Source organism: Solea solea, chromosome 15 (assembly GCF_958295425.1).
Source record: "Solea solea chromosome 15, fSolSol10.1, whole genome shotgun sequence".
Taxonomy (NCBI): Eukaryota; Metazoa; Chordata; class Actinopteri; order Pleuronectiformes; family Soleidae; genus Solea; species Solea solea.
The window spans coordinates 10,714,610-10,727,131 of NC_081148.1; the positions used below are offsets into that span (position 1 = coordinate 10,714,610).

A 12,522-nucleotide genomic window follows, 5' to 3' on the forward strand; every position below is an offset into this window, starting at 1 on the left:
GTTACCAGATGAAGACAACCCAAAAGAAAGAATATAATGAATAGCCACCAAAGGGGCGATTGCACCGTTTGCAAAACAATATTCCATTTGAATGGAATTCTATGGGAAAATGAGCTAACTTGATTTAGAAGGTTAATAAACATTTTCCTAGTTTCGGGTTTTCTTCAATAGCACATGATGTCAAGTGAGTAAATTACATTCCCATTTAGAGGAAAATAGAACTTCGGACATCACATGACTCAGTTTGTATCCACTGCCATGATGGCAGGAAAAGCTTCTGCAAAACTGGTTTAAAGTTTACTGTGTACTTTAAATCAAGAGAAATTTAACAATATGTTGCAGAACTTGACAAACTCAACATATCTGACCCTAATAATGGTGCTTTTGAAGAGCATGGAAACAGCCAGGTAGGATATATCTCAGACCTGCAGCGACCAGACACATTCAGCTTTCTGATAAATTTCCCTTCATCCTACAACAGAGAACACTTGGAAAATGCAATAAAACATGTAAAATAATCAAGATATTAAAGTGAGAAGAGTTAGCTTCTGTACCTGATATCAAGTGATCACTACGATAGCAGAGTCTCTTATCTGCAAGTTCCCATCATTTAATCCTCTAAACTCACTTTCACATGTTTTATGACAGTGATTAAACTCTCCTGTTTCTTCAGATATTTGAGGATCTAGTAAAATGTTCTGACATTTGGTCCCCTCTGGTATAATAACAACTATCTTTCTTCTTATATTTCTACAGTAGGAAGGAAAAGCCTTTAATTTAACCACTTTACGCATCCTTTTGTTAAGAGGGCACACTCAAGCTGAGGCCGTCCCATGCCTCTAAATCTATCCGTCCCTCTTCACCTCCTTCTGTGCAACCTTCAGACCTTGGGTGAGGCCCAAGTGCCTGGATTTCACTCAGTCATCACTGGTCCTGCCACTGTGTGTTCATCACTCACTCAGCCTGGCCCTGGAAGCGTGCCTGGACACAGGTCATGACAGGGGATACACACACCCTCAACTACACACCGCCATGAATATGGTCTACACTACTGTCCTCCAGGTCCATCAGCTAGCCAGTAATAATGATCTCATCCCAAGAGGAGTGGGCTAAAGGGCAAGACGGTCAAGGACTTGTGAGATTGTATGTGTGTCAATGTACAAGTGCAAATGTACACTGTTGGCTATTTGAGTATGTTTCCCGCTGTAATGGCTTGTACTGTTCTCAGACAGCTCAAAGTACGAACCAGTCAAGAGAGAAGGACGACTTCTTCAAGAAAGAGTACAACATTGATGATGATGAGGGAGAGGAATGTTCCAAAATGAGTATGTCCTGGAAGTGGTTTGAAGGTTTCAATAATGCTCCCAAAGTATTATTATTATTATCAATAATTTGACAGCACAACACATTTAAATTGGTTAGTATTGTATATAAAGTAATGTCTTTGTGACGCAGCAAATTATGGAATTACTGTAATTTAACAAATAAACTGCAATGATTTCCTTCAAATGCATTGTAATAAATCAACTCATAATACAACTACTAGATACTGTAAGACTGGTGAAGGCCCTCAAGGATGCATTTGTGTGCTCATAAAAAAGAGAGTAGTCAGGTCAGTCATCTCAGTGCCCTTCAGGAGTGACCGAGCAAGTGGTTAAGAAATTGGATGTCATTTTTGATCCCAGAGTGTGTGTATCATCACCACTGTTTCGCAAAAAACTGTTCAATTAAGCAGCAATGTACAGTTTTGTAATGTCAAAGTTTTGTAATATGAAACAATCACAGCAAAAACAAATAATTAGTAGTCGTTTCATACAAATGACAGGTGCATCTTGCTGTTACCACACTTTGTAAAAAATAAAAATAATTATTGAGACACAGCGGTATGGCAGAGAACCTGATGTGAATTCAGTGGGGGCCATCACAAGCACAGAAAAACTTTGTCAGTTAAATAATACCCCATGCTGTATAATGTACAGCAGGATGCGGGTCAGTGACGGAGGCATTACTCAGACTTTATCATGTAGGGTTACTTTGGTATGAATCTGGCAGATGAAGATTTTAATCTGGTGGGGAGTTTAGCTATGTAAATCATTTTATGGCATTTGTTTCTTTCACAGTACATAACGCAGTACATTTTGTCCAAATATGGCCTTCACTTTAAACACTACAATGGACGCTCTTGGTTGTTTTCTACTTTTGTTAATGGGGGCATTGGGGGAGATGTCAGTTAATGATTTGGTTGAACAAAGTGACAGTACATAATACTAATTTAATACTATGTTTATATATACATAAGATAAACAAATGTGTGCATTAGTCTGGGTGCCTTTAAAAAAGGCCACACATTACAAATTATGAAAGAGGTGACTCAGAGAGTGCGATGAGGCTACTCAAACAGGACTGACTGAGGCACTGAAAAATGCCTGCACGCACACACACACACACACACACACACACAGATGTAAGGATGTCCCACAGGCTTTCATTTCTGGTTGTCATTCCAGCTGAGCACTGAGGCAGAAGGACAGAGAGACAGAGAGAGAGAGAGAGGGAGAGAAGCAAGTGGAGAAGAATGGGTGGACAAGGGTGGGGGTGGTGCTACAATGAAGGTTCACAGGGAGACAGGAAGCAGACGGCACAAATGAGGCCGGGGTCTTTTAAATGAACTAATGCACTGTCAGAGAGCAGAGGAGAGGAATATACACACATTTATAAAAAAAAAACTGGCAGCTGGTCTGCCAAAAAGAAAACTTTTTAAACACTGGTAGTGTCATAATTTTACTGGCTGTTACACAAATTTAAAAATCCTGAAAATCAAAAACTACTCTTGCTAAAATAACAGTGAAAACCAAGGATGTCTTCAGACAGACACACATAAAATGCATCTTTCCAAATGCACAATTACTGGCTGAGGATGTCAAAGAAACAAGAAAGAAAAAGGGAAAAGTCGTTGGAATCAGTGAAAAGTCGGTGGACTCCATGACTCCGAGAATTTTTCACACAAGGTGGCTGCTCATGAGTGCAGTTTCCTAAACGCATTGGTTATCTGAAACATTTTCTCATTTTCAAAAACGGTCTGAAGCAACTTCATGCAAGAACAAATGCTTATATGTAAAGAAACCCACAATATCACAACGTGTACCAGAAACTGGGTCAATTAATTATATTAGGGACATTCACAGCAAGCACTAAGACCCCTTGCTGTTTCTGAAGCTACATAGCTATTCTCTGTCATTGCCATCACATTTGTTGCTGTAGTAATGAGGTTTCCCTAATGGCAGGGCAGGGTCAGCTCTAGGTCAGTCAGCAGGGGAGTAAGACCCTCGCAGTTACGAACAACTGCCCCTCCATGAGGCCAGTCGTCTTCCACTGTTTTCCTTTCTAATCCATCTAGGGTGATTTTGGTCAAAATTTACCAACTTCAGGTCAACTTTCATCGAAATATCTGTCAAAAATGAAATAAATAAACACACATTACTAGTTAAGCTACAACGCAGTCATGTACTGGTTTCGACTACTTCATCACTACCTCAAAAGCGGGTGGTATATACAATTAATGACAACCATATGAAGTGTTAAAGACAACGAGAAGGTCTCTGTATAAATTCGAATTAATCTGCGATCATTTAATAATGTTTTTTAGGGAGTTGTGTGGGGAGTTGTGTGCATTCAGATATAATAATTGCACAATGCATAAATTCCATTTTCTATAAACTATGACAAGCTGACAAATGAAATTCATGCCTGTTGTTGTGTACATTTAGTTTTATTTTGTATCAGCGGACCACAAATCCAATTCATGCTGATGTTCTTTTAAAATCTTATTAGGGGTTTGTCATTATTTTGATGACTTATGCATACATCAATAATTTAAATCAAGGGCTACTGAATTTACTAATTAAGTCATTGCTACAAACACTGTATATCTTAATAGCTTTAAACAATGAATCAATGACTGATCACCACAAATAAAGGCCTTTTCTCCCTTACTGCCAAATAAACTAAAACTAAACTAATAAAGTACACTGAAGCTATACTATACTGTTAAAACATTCAAGATCACTATAAAATCACAAGTAAGTGATTTTTAAGGGATACATTAATAGAATATTGAGAAGATGTGATTTGTGTAACACATTTGGTTTGTCCTATTGCTCTCCAGTGGACCTGAACATTTTCATCTGGGGTCAACCCGACCAAGGTATCACATGTGGTACATAGTGTGTGCAACACTTAAATGCAAAGTGGGCCCATATTTCAGCGTCTTGTATTTCAAAGACACACTATATAAGGGGGACCCCCAGAGCATTGGACTTTGTGGGGCATTTCAAAAGCACCTTTAATCCATTGGACTTTTATTTAAGAAAACTTACAGAGGAGGAGAGATAATGGAAAAAAGAGGAAAGGAAGGAAGGAGAGAACGGTAAAGGGGACAGGAATACGCAGGCACTCACAGACTCGGCTTAAACATCTAGGTTTCTGTAAGTTCATCAGCCACAATCATAGAAATCAAAGTGAGACCAGATGACTCCAGTAAAATATTGCCTGGATAACAACAACCATATTTCTATGGCTTGCTTTTAAAGTACAGTTAATCATATTAGGTGACAAAGGACATTCAGCCAGCAACACCACATCAAACTGTCAAAAGTCCAACATTCTGACATGTTGTGAAATGTATCAATACCAACCTCTGCATCAAAAGAAGGAACAAGAGAGACATTATATCAAGATGGTACCAAGAAGGTACTCAAATAGACTCAACTGGGGGAAAAAGCCTCTCTGAAAATAATTAAGTGGATGTTAACTTAATAAAAACCTATTTTGGATAGATTTTTGCAAATAGACAGAAATTGACCTGTTAAGCAAATACCTGGGCTATTAAGCAAAATCTTTGACCGCTCAAGAGTGCATGTGTGCATGAACTAAAAAATACTGAGAAATCTCTTAAATACACACACATCCAAGCAAAGCTCTGTATCATTCTAGACTGTGGTCCCACTGCTAACCTCATGTCAACAAACACACATGGAACTCAGCAGAAAGAGTGGGAGACATAGCGAGGAGCAGCCAGTGGTTATTATGCTTGGACAGAGGTTCTGTGCTGTTGTATTCTGAAGTGTAGACTGTCCTATTCACAGGCACAAACACGCACCACCAACCTTCAATTGGACCAAAGTGGAACAAAGTCCAGATGGCTGTAATAGCCAATATTCGCTTGGGGGACACATTACAATTTGTCTTCTCTCCATCTGTGTCTCGCTGTTTCACTTCTGTTCTTAAGCTATTCACATTCCTGACCCCCTTTGTTCACACACTTTTTTTCCCAAACTCTCAACAATCTGATTTCATTTATACAAATATGATTATTTCTTATTCAGTTTCTCACCATCATTCCTGATCTGACTGGCATCACTATTCATCCCACTGTCTGCCCCAATGTTGCGTAGGCACCAATCTACATGTGTTTGACAATGGCAGATTGAACTGTGGCATTAACTCTTTTCAAATGGTTCTCAAAAATCTGTTCAGTGAAAATGTGTATTGATGTTTTTGATATTTAAAAGTGACGACAATCTTATTGGGGTTTTTTTACTGACTAACATATGAAGTATTCTGGAATATTAGTTAATTACAGCACATGATGCAATAAATCAGACTATGCCATGGATCACAATAAACCAGCCCCCCATTACAGCCTGCATTTACTGAAAGAACTTACCAATATGACACATCCAGAGGGTGAAAGCGGCGCCTGGAGATGAGGTCAGCAAAGAATGACTCAGTTTCACGACATGCTGTCCCATTGCCAATGACAACCTTGGTACAGCTAGTAGAAAGCAGGGAGAAAGATGATGTAATTATTAGGTTAGTTAAATTGACTCTCCCTGATTATAAGTTATTGGCATTCAGTTGAACTGCTACCAAACCAGCAGTACCTGTATTTGTTCATGAGGTGGCACAGTTTGTCTGCTTCTCTGTGCCTGTTTACTTGTGGGTAGACAACATCAGTATGGAGTATCTGGCCTGAAAGCAGAAAGATGAAGATAAACGGAAGGAGAAAACAATTGATAGACATGACAAGACGGAGCTCAATATAGTCAACTATGCATTATGAAGCTAGTGTCTTTCCACTGCACTGTATATACTATGAAGTAAGAATGCTAAAATGAATTTATAATTTATGAATTCCCCATCTGCAATGCCTAATCCTCCACAGGAATCCATTGCCTGTCAGGTCTCTGCTACCTCAGAGGAGAGCTGTAGTAAATGGAAACGTGAATGGAAAACCCTGACAGGAAGTCAAGTGAGCTAAGACCCACCAAACCATAGTACGCTGGTGTCCGTCTGTTGTAAGTGTGTCAGTGTGCCTTGTGGCCACACAATCAGTTACCCAGAGGGTGGGACCCGGTGGGACCCACCCTTGCACAGTGTGCGGCCACACATACTGCGAGGCATGCTGAGACATACAGTACAGTACAGAAGACACACATTAAAAAGACAAACATAGTCGATCCACCAGTACCATCATGCCAACTGGTATCTAGTCTCTGACCGTAGTGGTAAAGACAGTCTCTGTAATGTGTGTTAATGCTTCTCCACTCGCTTGAATCTTAAATAATGTAGCGAACAAAGCATGTACACGGGTCAGACATGAGATGTGAGAAAGAGAGAAAATATAGCACATTAGCCATGAATTTATAGGCTTCAGTTGACCTTGAATAAACCTTGAATATGTGACAATAATCAGGGAAAATACTGTTGATAAATTACAATGATTCTGCTTGTTCATAGATACTGGTGATTCTACTACTCGTTTAAAGTTTTAATGCATAAGTGAAGCTTCCATTCAAGTAACTGTGACATATTTGCAGCCTAATAGCTGTACTTTGATTACTCCTTTAGTTGTACACAATACATTTGTATTAGCTTTGAGTGTAAGTGAATTAAGCTGCTGCTCAAACAATGCAGATTTTATGTACTACGGAGAACAAGGTCTCTTAATATGAGTGTAGTAAAATAAAAACAACCATGTAGATTAATTATATTATATCTCAAACTATTCAGCTGATGTTTTTTATCCAGTACACAATGAGTGTGAGTTTACTTACCAGTTGGGGAGAGGACTGCCAGCTTACAGCCATGTCTAAAGCCAGGGTCCACCCCCAGGATGGCACAACCCCTGACTGGACACACCAACAGGCGCTGGCGGAGGTTCCGCACAAACAAGGCAATGGATTCCTTCTCTGCTGCAACTGTCAGCTTATTCCTACAGAGAGGACATAAAAAAGGAGTAATAAAAATAGGGGCAAATAACAAGACAGGGAAAGCAATGAATTCCAGCAAAAAGAGTCACAAATGAAAGCACGGGGCAAAGAGAAGCATATAGTGAAGGTGTCAATGAACAAGTGGTCATCAAGTAAAGAAAAGCCTTAAGAAAACACAAATACAAAATACCTGTAACTTCTGGTGAGGAAAGGAATAATAAGCCTTTTGTAAGAGTCCTCCACTGCATTCTTGATGATATCACAAAGCTCTTCTCTCGCAAATGTTCTTGGCCTCCACCTGTACCAAAATAGTGAAGAGAATGAGGATTGTTTTGATTTTCATTGATAAAAACAAACTATAAAAATAGACATGCTGTGAACTTGTACAGTTTTCATAACTTGCTTGTTAACCTCAAACAATATAACATTCTATTGAATTGTTCTACAACCTAAATTGTGATAAACATAAATGATGAAGCAATATAGACCAATGAAACACCACTTCAAAGAAAATTATTTTCTTTAAACTCTACTTTTTGGGGGGAAAGCATAAAAATTCTATTACAAATTCTTTATCTTCTTTTTTTAATTCAACTCAATTATTTCCAAGGTAAAATCTCTGCTAAAAAAAAAAAAGAAATTAACCCAATGACTGGATTTTATAATAGTGAGGAGCCTTCATACCAGTGACGTTAAAAGGCAATTTAATATTCAGTTTTTCAACATCAATGAAGAACTAATTCACTGCTGTAAAATTAACCACTTAGGGAGAGATCAAACTAAAATCTTTAATCTCTTCCTACGTATTGGAGGGAGCACTTTTATAAATGGAAGACAGGCTCCATTATTGTTATACAATATAAAGTTACATAAAGTTTTATTGTGTTTCTGACCTGTTGTTGATGCACCACCTCGTGAAGTCACTCTTCACCCTTTCAGGAATGTTCACCTTGACCGTCAAAATCTTCAGACTCTCCCCACGGTTAATTGCCAGGGTCTGCACACGTACACACGTTCATGAAAGCAAGCACACACACAAACACGGAGAGAGAGAGAGAGAGTTCCCGTGGTTAATGCAATATAATAAATCCTATTAGGAGAACATGGATAAAAGAGTGAAAACAACTCACAAAGGCAACAGTCAAAATGCAAACAGCAAATTGCTCTGTTAATGTTGGTGCAACTTATTTTCTATTTATATATGTATTATTATACATAATATATATACATATATATTTTTGTTATAATTGTAGTTGGATTGCTTTGTTTCTACAGTTGAAAATTATAAACGGTTTAACGTTCAGCTGAATTGAAGAGGTGATTTCTGCAAACTAGAAACATGAAAATGAATTGATTATCCTTGTGCTCATAATATTTGGTTGTTTTTGTTAAGCTGGACCGACAAATAGGTTTTCTTAATTTGTATGCATGTCATATTTTTTTCATAACCAGCACATGTTCCTTATCCTACAACACATAAGCATAAAAGCTAAACTCTCCATACATGTGTAAAAAGTAAAAGAGATGAGCATAGGAGTGTGTCCTGTGGCCATGCCTGTTATGTGCTGGTCCCCCCTCAGAGGAACTGTTACATGCTGTTAAGCAAACAGTAGTAAGTGTCTGACCTTTTCAGCGGGGAACCTTTACCCTGCCACAGAACAGGACCAGGGAAAAAAAGACGTCAATCTGGAGCCCAAGCGGAAGAAGCAAGCTGACAAATGCCACCACTATGCCACCATCAGTGCTGAGACCGCAAGGCCTACCCCCACCTAACCCAAATCTCACTCACACACAAAGTGCCACAACCATTACCAGTCAGCAGCACCCTCAGATGTGCTGCGCCCATGTGCAGCTCCCACACAAAAAACAGCTAATGGCATTGAGAAGCAAGAATAAATGCAGCAAGATTTTTTGAATTATGATGAAAGTTAAATTTCATCATAATTGGCATTTCTCTCCTCCAGGCAGCTACACTGACTGTGATGTTATTTCTTAAACAATCTTCATCAAAGCAATGAAGTTGAACACCACAGTCCAGGGAACGACACAGCTCTCTGGAAAAGCCACAAGTCAAATTAAAGAGGTAAATACAAACTCGCTAAAACATTTCATGGTTGCCAAGTATTCCACACTGATGGTGAATAGGATAGTTTATGTGATTTAGAAAACACTATTTGCTTTAACAAGTCAAATTATCATGTTGTGAAATGATTTTAAAAAAAAAATATGACAGAAAAGCAAAAATAAGTGGTATCGGTCAAGCAAGAAATTGGGTTTTTGGGGGGGCAAATGTCACAAGGAAGTTTTGGTGTTAAAGACAAATAATTTATAAACCGGTTTTGAGTGGTTTCAAAATATTAAGAAAGAGTACTATGTCAAGTACATTATATGTTCTATTGCTTATTAAAAGTACCTAAACAAAAATTGCACTACATTCAAACCATTCTCAAATAAGTTCACACAATGCTGATGAAGCCATGACTCTCTCTGTGTTTCTCAGTATAGTAGAAACACAGGGAACCAAGTGCTCCCTAAACCAAGTACAACAGAATAAAGTATGAGGCTAAGTTAAAAGACAGGTATACAATTAATGCAGTACATATAAATGACCAAAGTACTGACATATCGTAGAAGCCGTGTGTGTGAGAGGGAGAGAGAGAGGGCAGGGATGTGACAGAGGGCACAGTGTTTTGGTAATCGAAGTTAAGACTTTAAGTAATCACATATAACAGAATCCACATAATAGTTGCAACACACAAAACACTGAGGAGTGGATAAAATCTGTGTCCATAAAAAGTATTTTCGTAGATTCAGTGTAACAGACTGTGATCATTAGCAATCCTTCCAGTTGTTTCCTGTGTGATGGCAACCCTGGGTGATGGCAACAAGAAATACAATTTAACACCACTTCAAATCCATAAAGCCTAAACAAATACATAAACCGTAAACTTTTCCTGCGCATCCTGTAATTTAACTGTCAAAAACTTCAAATTAATCATTTCTTAGCATGACTGCCAAACTGGCATGGGGCAGTATGGGGCCTTGCTGTTTTCTTTGACAGCTGGCTGCTGTCCGTGTTGATGATGTGTATCTCTACGCCTCTCAGTTTCTGCCTGTGTTGGGTCATTGGGGGGATACAGAGACTGATCTGAAAGGAAGGGTGATGTGAGAAGTGTGTGTTTGCATGTCGGATGGGCCACAAGTGACAGGTAGCCAAGTGCTGGCCAAACCCTGACAAGACAAGACAGACTGTCTGCTGGATGCTCCTTCATCCTCCCACCAGCCCATAAGGGAGGGCAGTCAGCCAAAGACCGTCCTCTCTCTATCTGTCTCTTTGTCTGTCTCATCTTTTCTTTAGAGGAATACTGTTATCAACACATACATTAACCACCCAGTATATCAGCGATACACAAACAGATACCCTCATGGCAACACACAGAATCACGGCAGATTTGTACACATTTTTGGTCTGGTTGATACACCATAAAAAAAATCATTAAATATACTTGTATAGATTGCCATACCAGAAAAGGGTATGGACTAGCTGTACTGGTGCAAGAAGGTTGAAAAAAAAAAAGCTACATAGGCCATAAAATGTTCTTGACAAACAGTGAAACTATAACATAAAGCATGTGGGATGTAGTAAGTAAGTTACATGGGATAATATTCTAGCATGATGCACTCGTTTTTTATATAAATATACTGGCTGCTCAGCGAGAACAAGCTCTGTTCATACCTTGAATTTACACACTTTCAGAACATCTTTGAACACCTTGAGTCCCATTTACACTCTGATTCTATCCAAAATTAATAACACAGCATACGGTCTTGGATGTTAATGGGGCAACCAACTTCAGATCAGACCCAAGTGCACAGATAAGCATGTGATTAAAATTGTATTTTTGTTGTAAACTCTGGATGACTCACACTATTTTATAGGATTTACAAATTATGTTATGTTATGTATAAGCACCAACATACAAAAGTATCACATCATATGAGGACCCGATATGATTTAAACCCAATATACACATTACACACACACACACACACACAAAGCTGAGTATTGATGTGAGAGACTGACATTGCACATAATGCGATGTGTTTCTTCCACCCTTTCATCAAAAACAAGTGTTTAATTGATAAAACAGTTCCATCTACTTGAGCTTTACTGCAGGGGATACCCATACAAGAACGATAAACTACCATTTGATCACAGTGTAAATCGCATTAAAAGTAGTCCACTTCACATTCAACAAATATGGTCTGGCACACTCAAGAACATACCAGCTGCTAATAGCTATAAGCTAAATGTGTACCCCTTGAAGAAGATTTCAAATCAAATCTGACAAAATTAAATCACAGCTTATCTCAACTAGATATGTGAAATGGCTTATGAAAGACGCATTGAATGCCAGTGCTTTATATGTAGTAACATTAAATTACTTTGAATAAATTACTCCTTATTCTTATTATTATTATTATTACCACCATTATCATTATTATTATTATTATTATTATTATAATAACTGTCTAGTTTGATTATGCATTTCTGGGTTTTGTAAAGTTGGTCAGACAGAAAAACTGACAATATTAAATAATATATACACAATATTAGGCAAAGCATTTTATGGATTCAAAAAAATCCATTGATTAGACAAAATCAGCAGAATTAATATTAATGTCTTAACTTTCCTAATGTCAACCAGTGACTTTAGAAAACATATTTGCCATTCTGTTCTCAGTCTCAATCTACAGTTGAACTTGCATGTTCACTGGCTCAAATATGACATCTTTTCACTGCTGCCTTCATACAATCTCCCATCCTTTTAATTTAATACTCGGGCAAGTATGTGCGTTTACACACATGCCTACTGTCAAAACACATCTCACACCTGCTACTCTTTCCCGCCAACTTGACGGCAGAAAAGGTTCATTTTAGCCGGAGTCTGACAGCTAGCAGGGTCACAGCTGCTTGTGGATTAATACTTTGTGTCATCAAATTAAAGGCCTCACATACACAGGAGAGCAGAGGGGAGGTGTGGAGGAGATGGGAAAACTGAGGCTTAATCGGGAAAAGAGGGAGGGAGGGAAAAGCAGAGAGAGCTAAGTGAAGTGACAGATGTACCTTAGCTACGATCATCTGTTCACTCTCTCCCTCCCTCTACTTCCACTCCACACCCGTGTCCGCCTGTGCGCCCAGCAGCAGTGACTGTCACTACAAGAGAACACCTGTCAATCAAAGCTTCCT

The 12,522-nt window shown here is 38.6% G+C and overlaps 1 protein-coding gene across 3 annotated transcripts in view; it reads right to left on the bottom strand.

The window, feature by feature from the left end:
* Positions 1 to 12,522, bottom strand: part of srbd1 (S1 RNA binding domain 1) — a 42,953-nt gene that overhangs the window by 25,642 nt on the left and 4,789 nt on the right. For all 3 annotated transcript variants that reach the window (XM_058650758.1, XM_058650757.1, XM_058650759.1), the window contains exons 10-14: positions 8,165 to 8,268; positions 7,462 to 7,569; positions 7,116 to 7,273; positions 5,943 to 6,030; positions 5,726 to 5,833 (exon numbers count right to left, since the gene is read on the bottom strand). In XM_058650758.1, the coding sequence (XP_058506741.1) occupies positions 5,726 to 5,833; positions 5,943 to 6,030; positions 7,116 to 7,273; positions 7,462 to 7,569; positions 8,165 to 8,268 (566 nt within the window). The remainder of the gene's footprint in view (positions 1 to 5,725; positions 5,834 to 5,942; positions 6,031 to 7,115; positions 7,274 to 7,461; positions 7,570 to 8,164; positions 8,269 to 12,522) is intronic.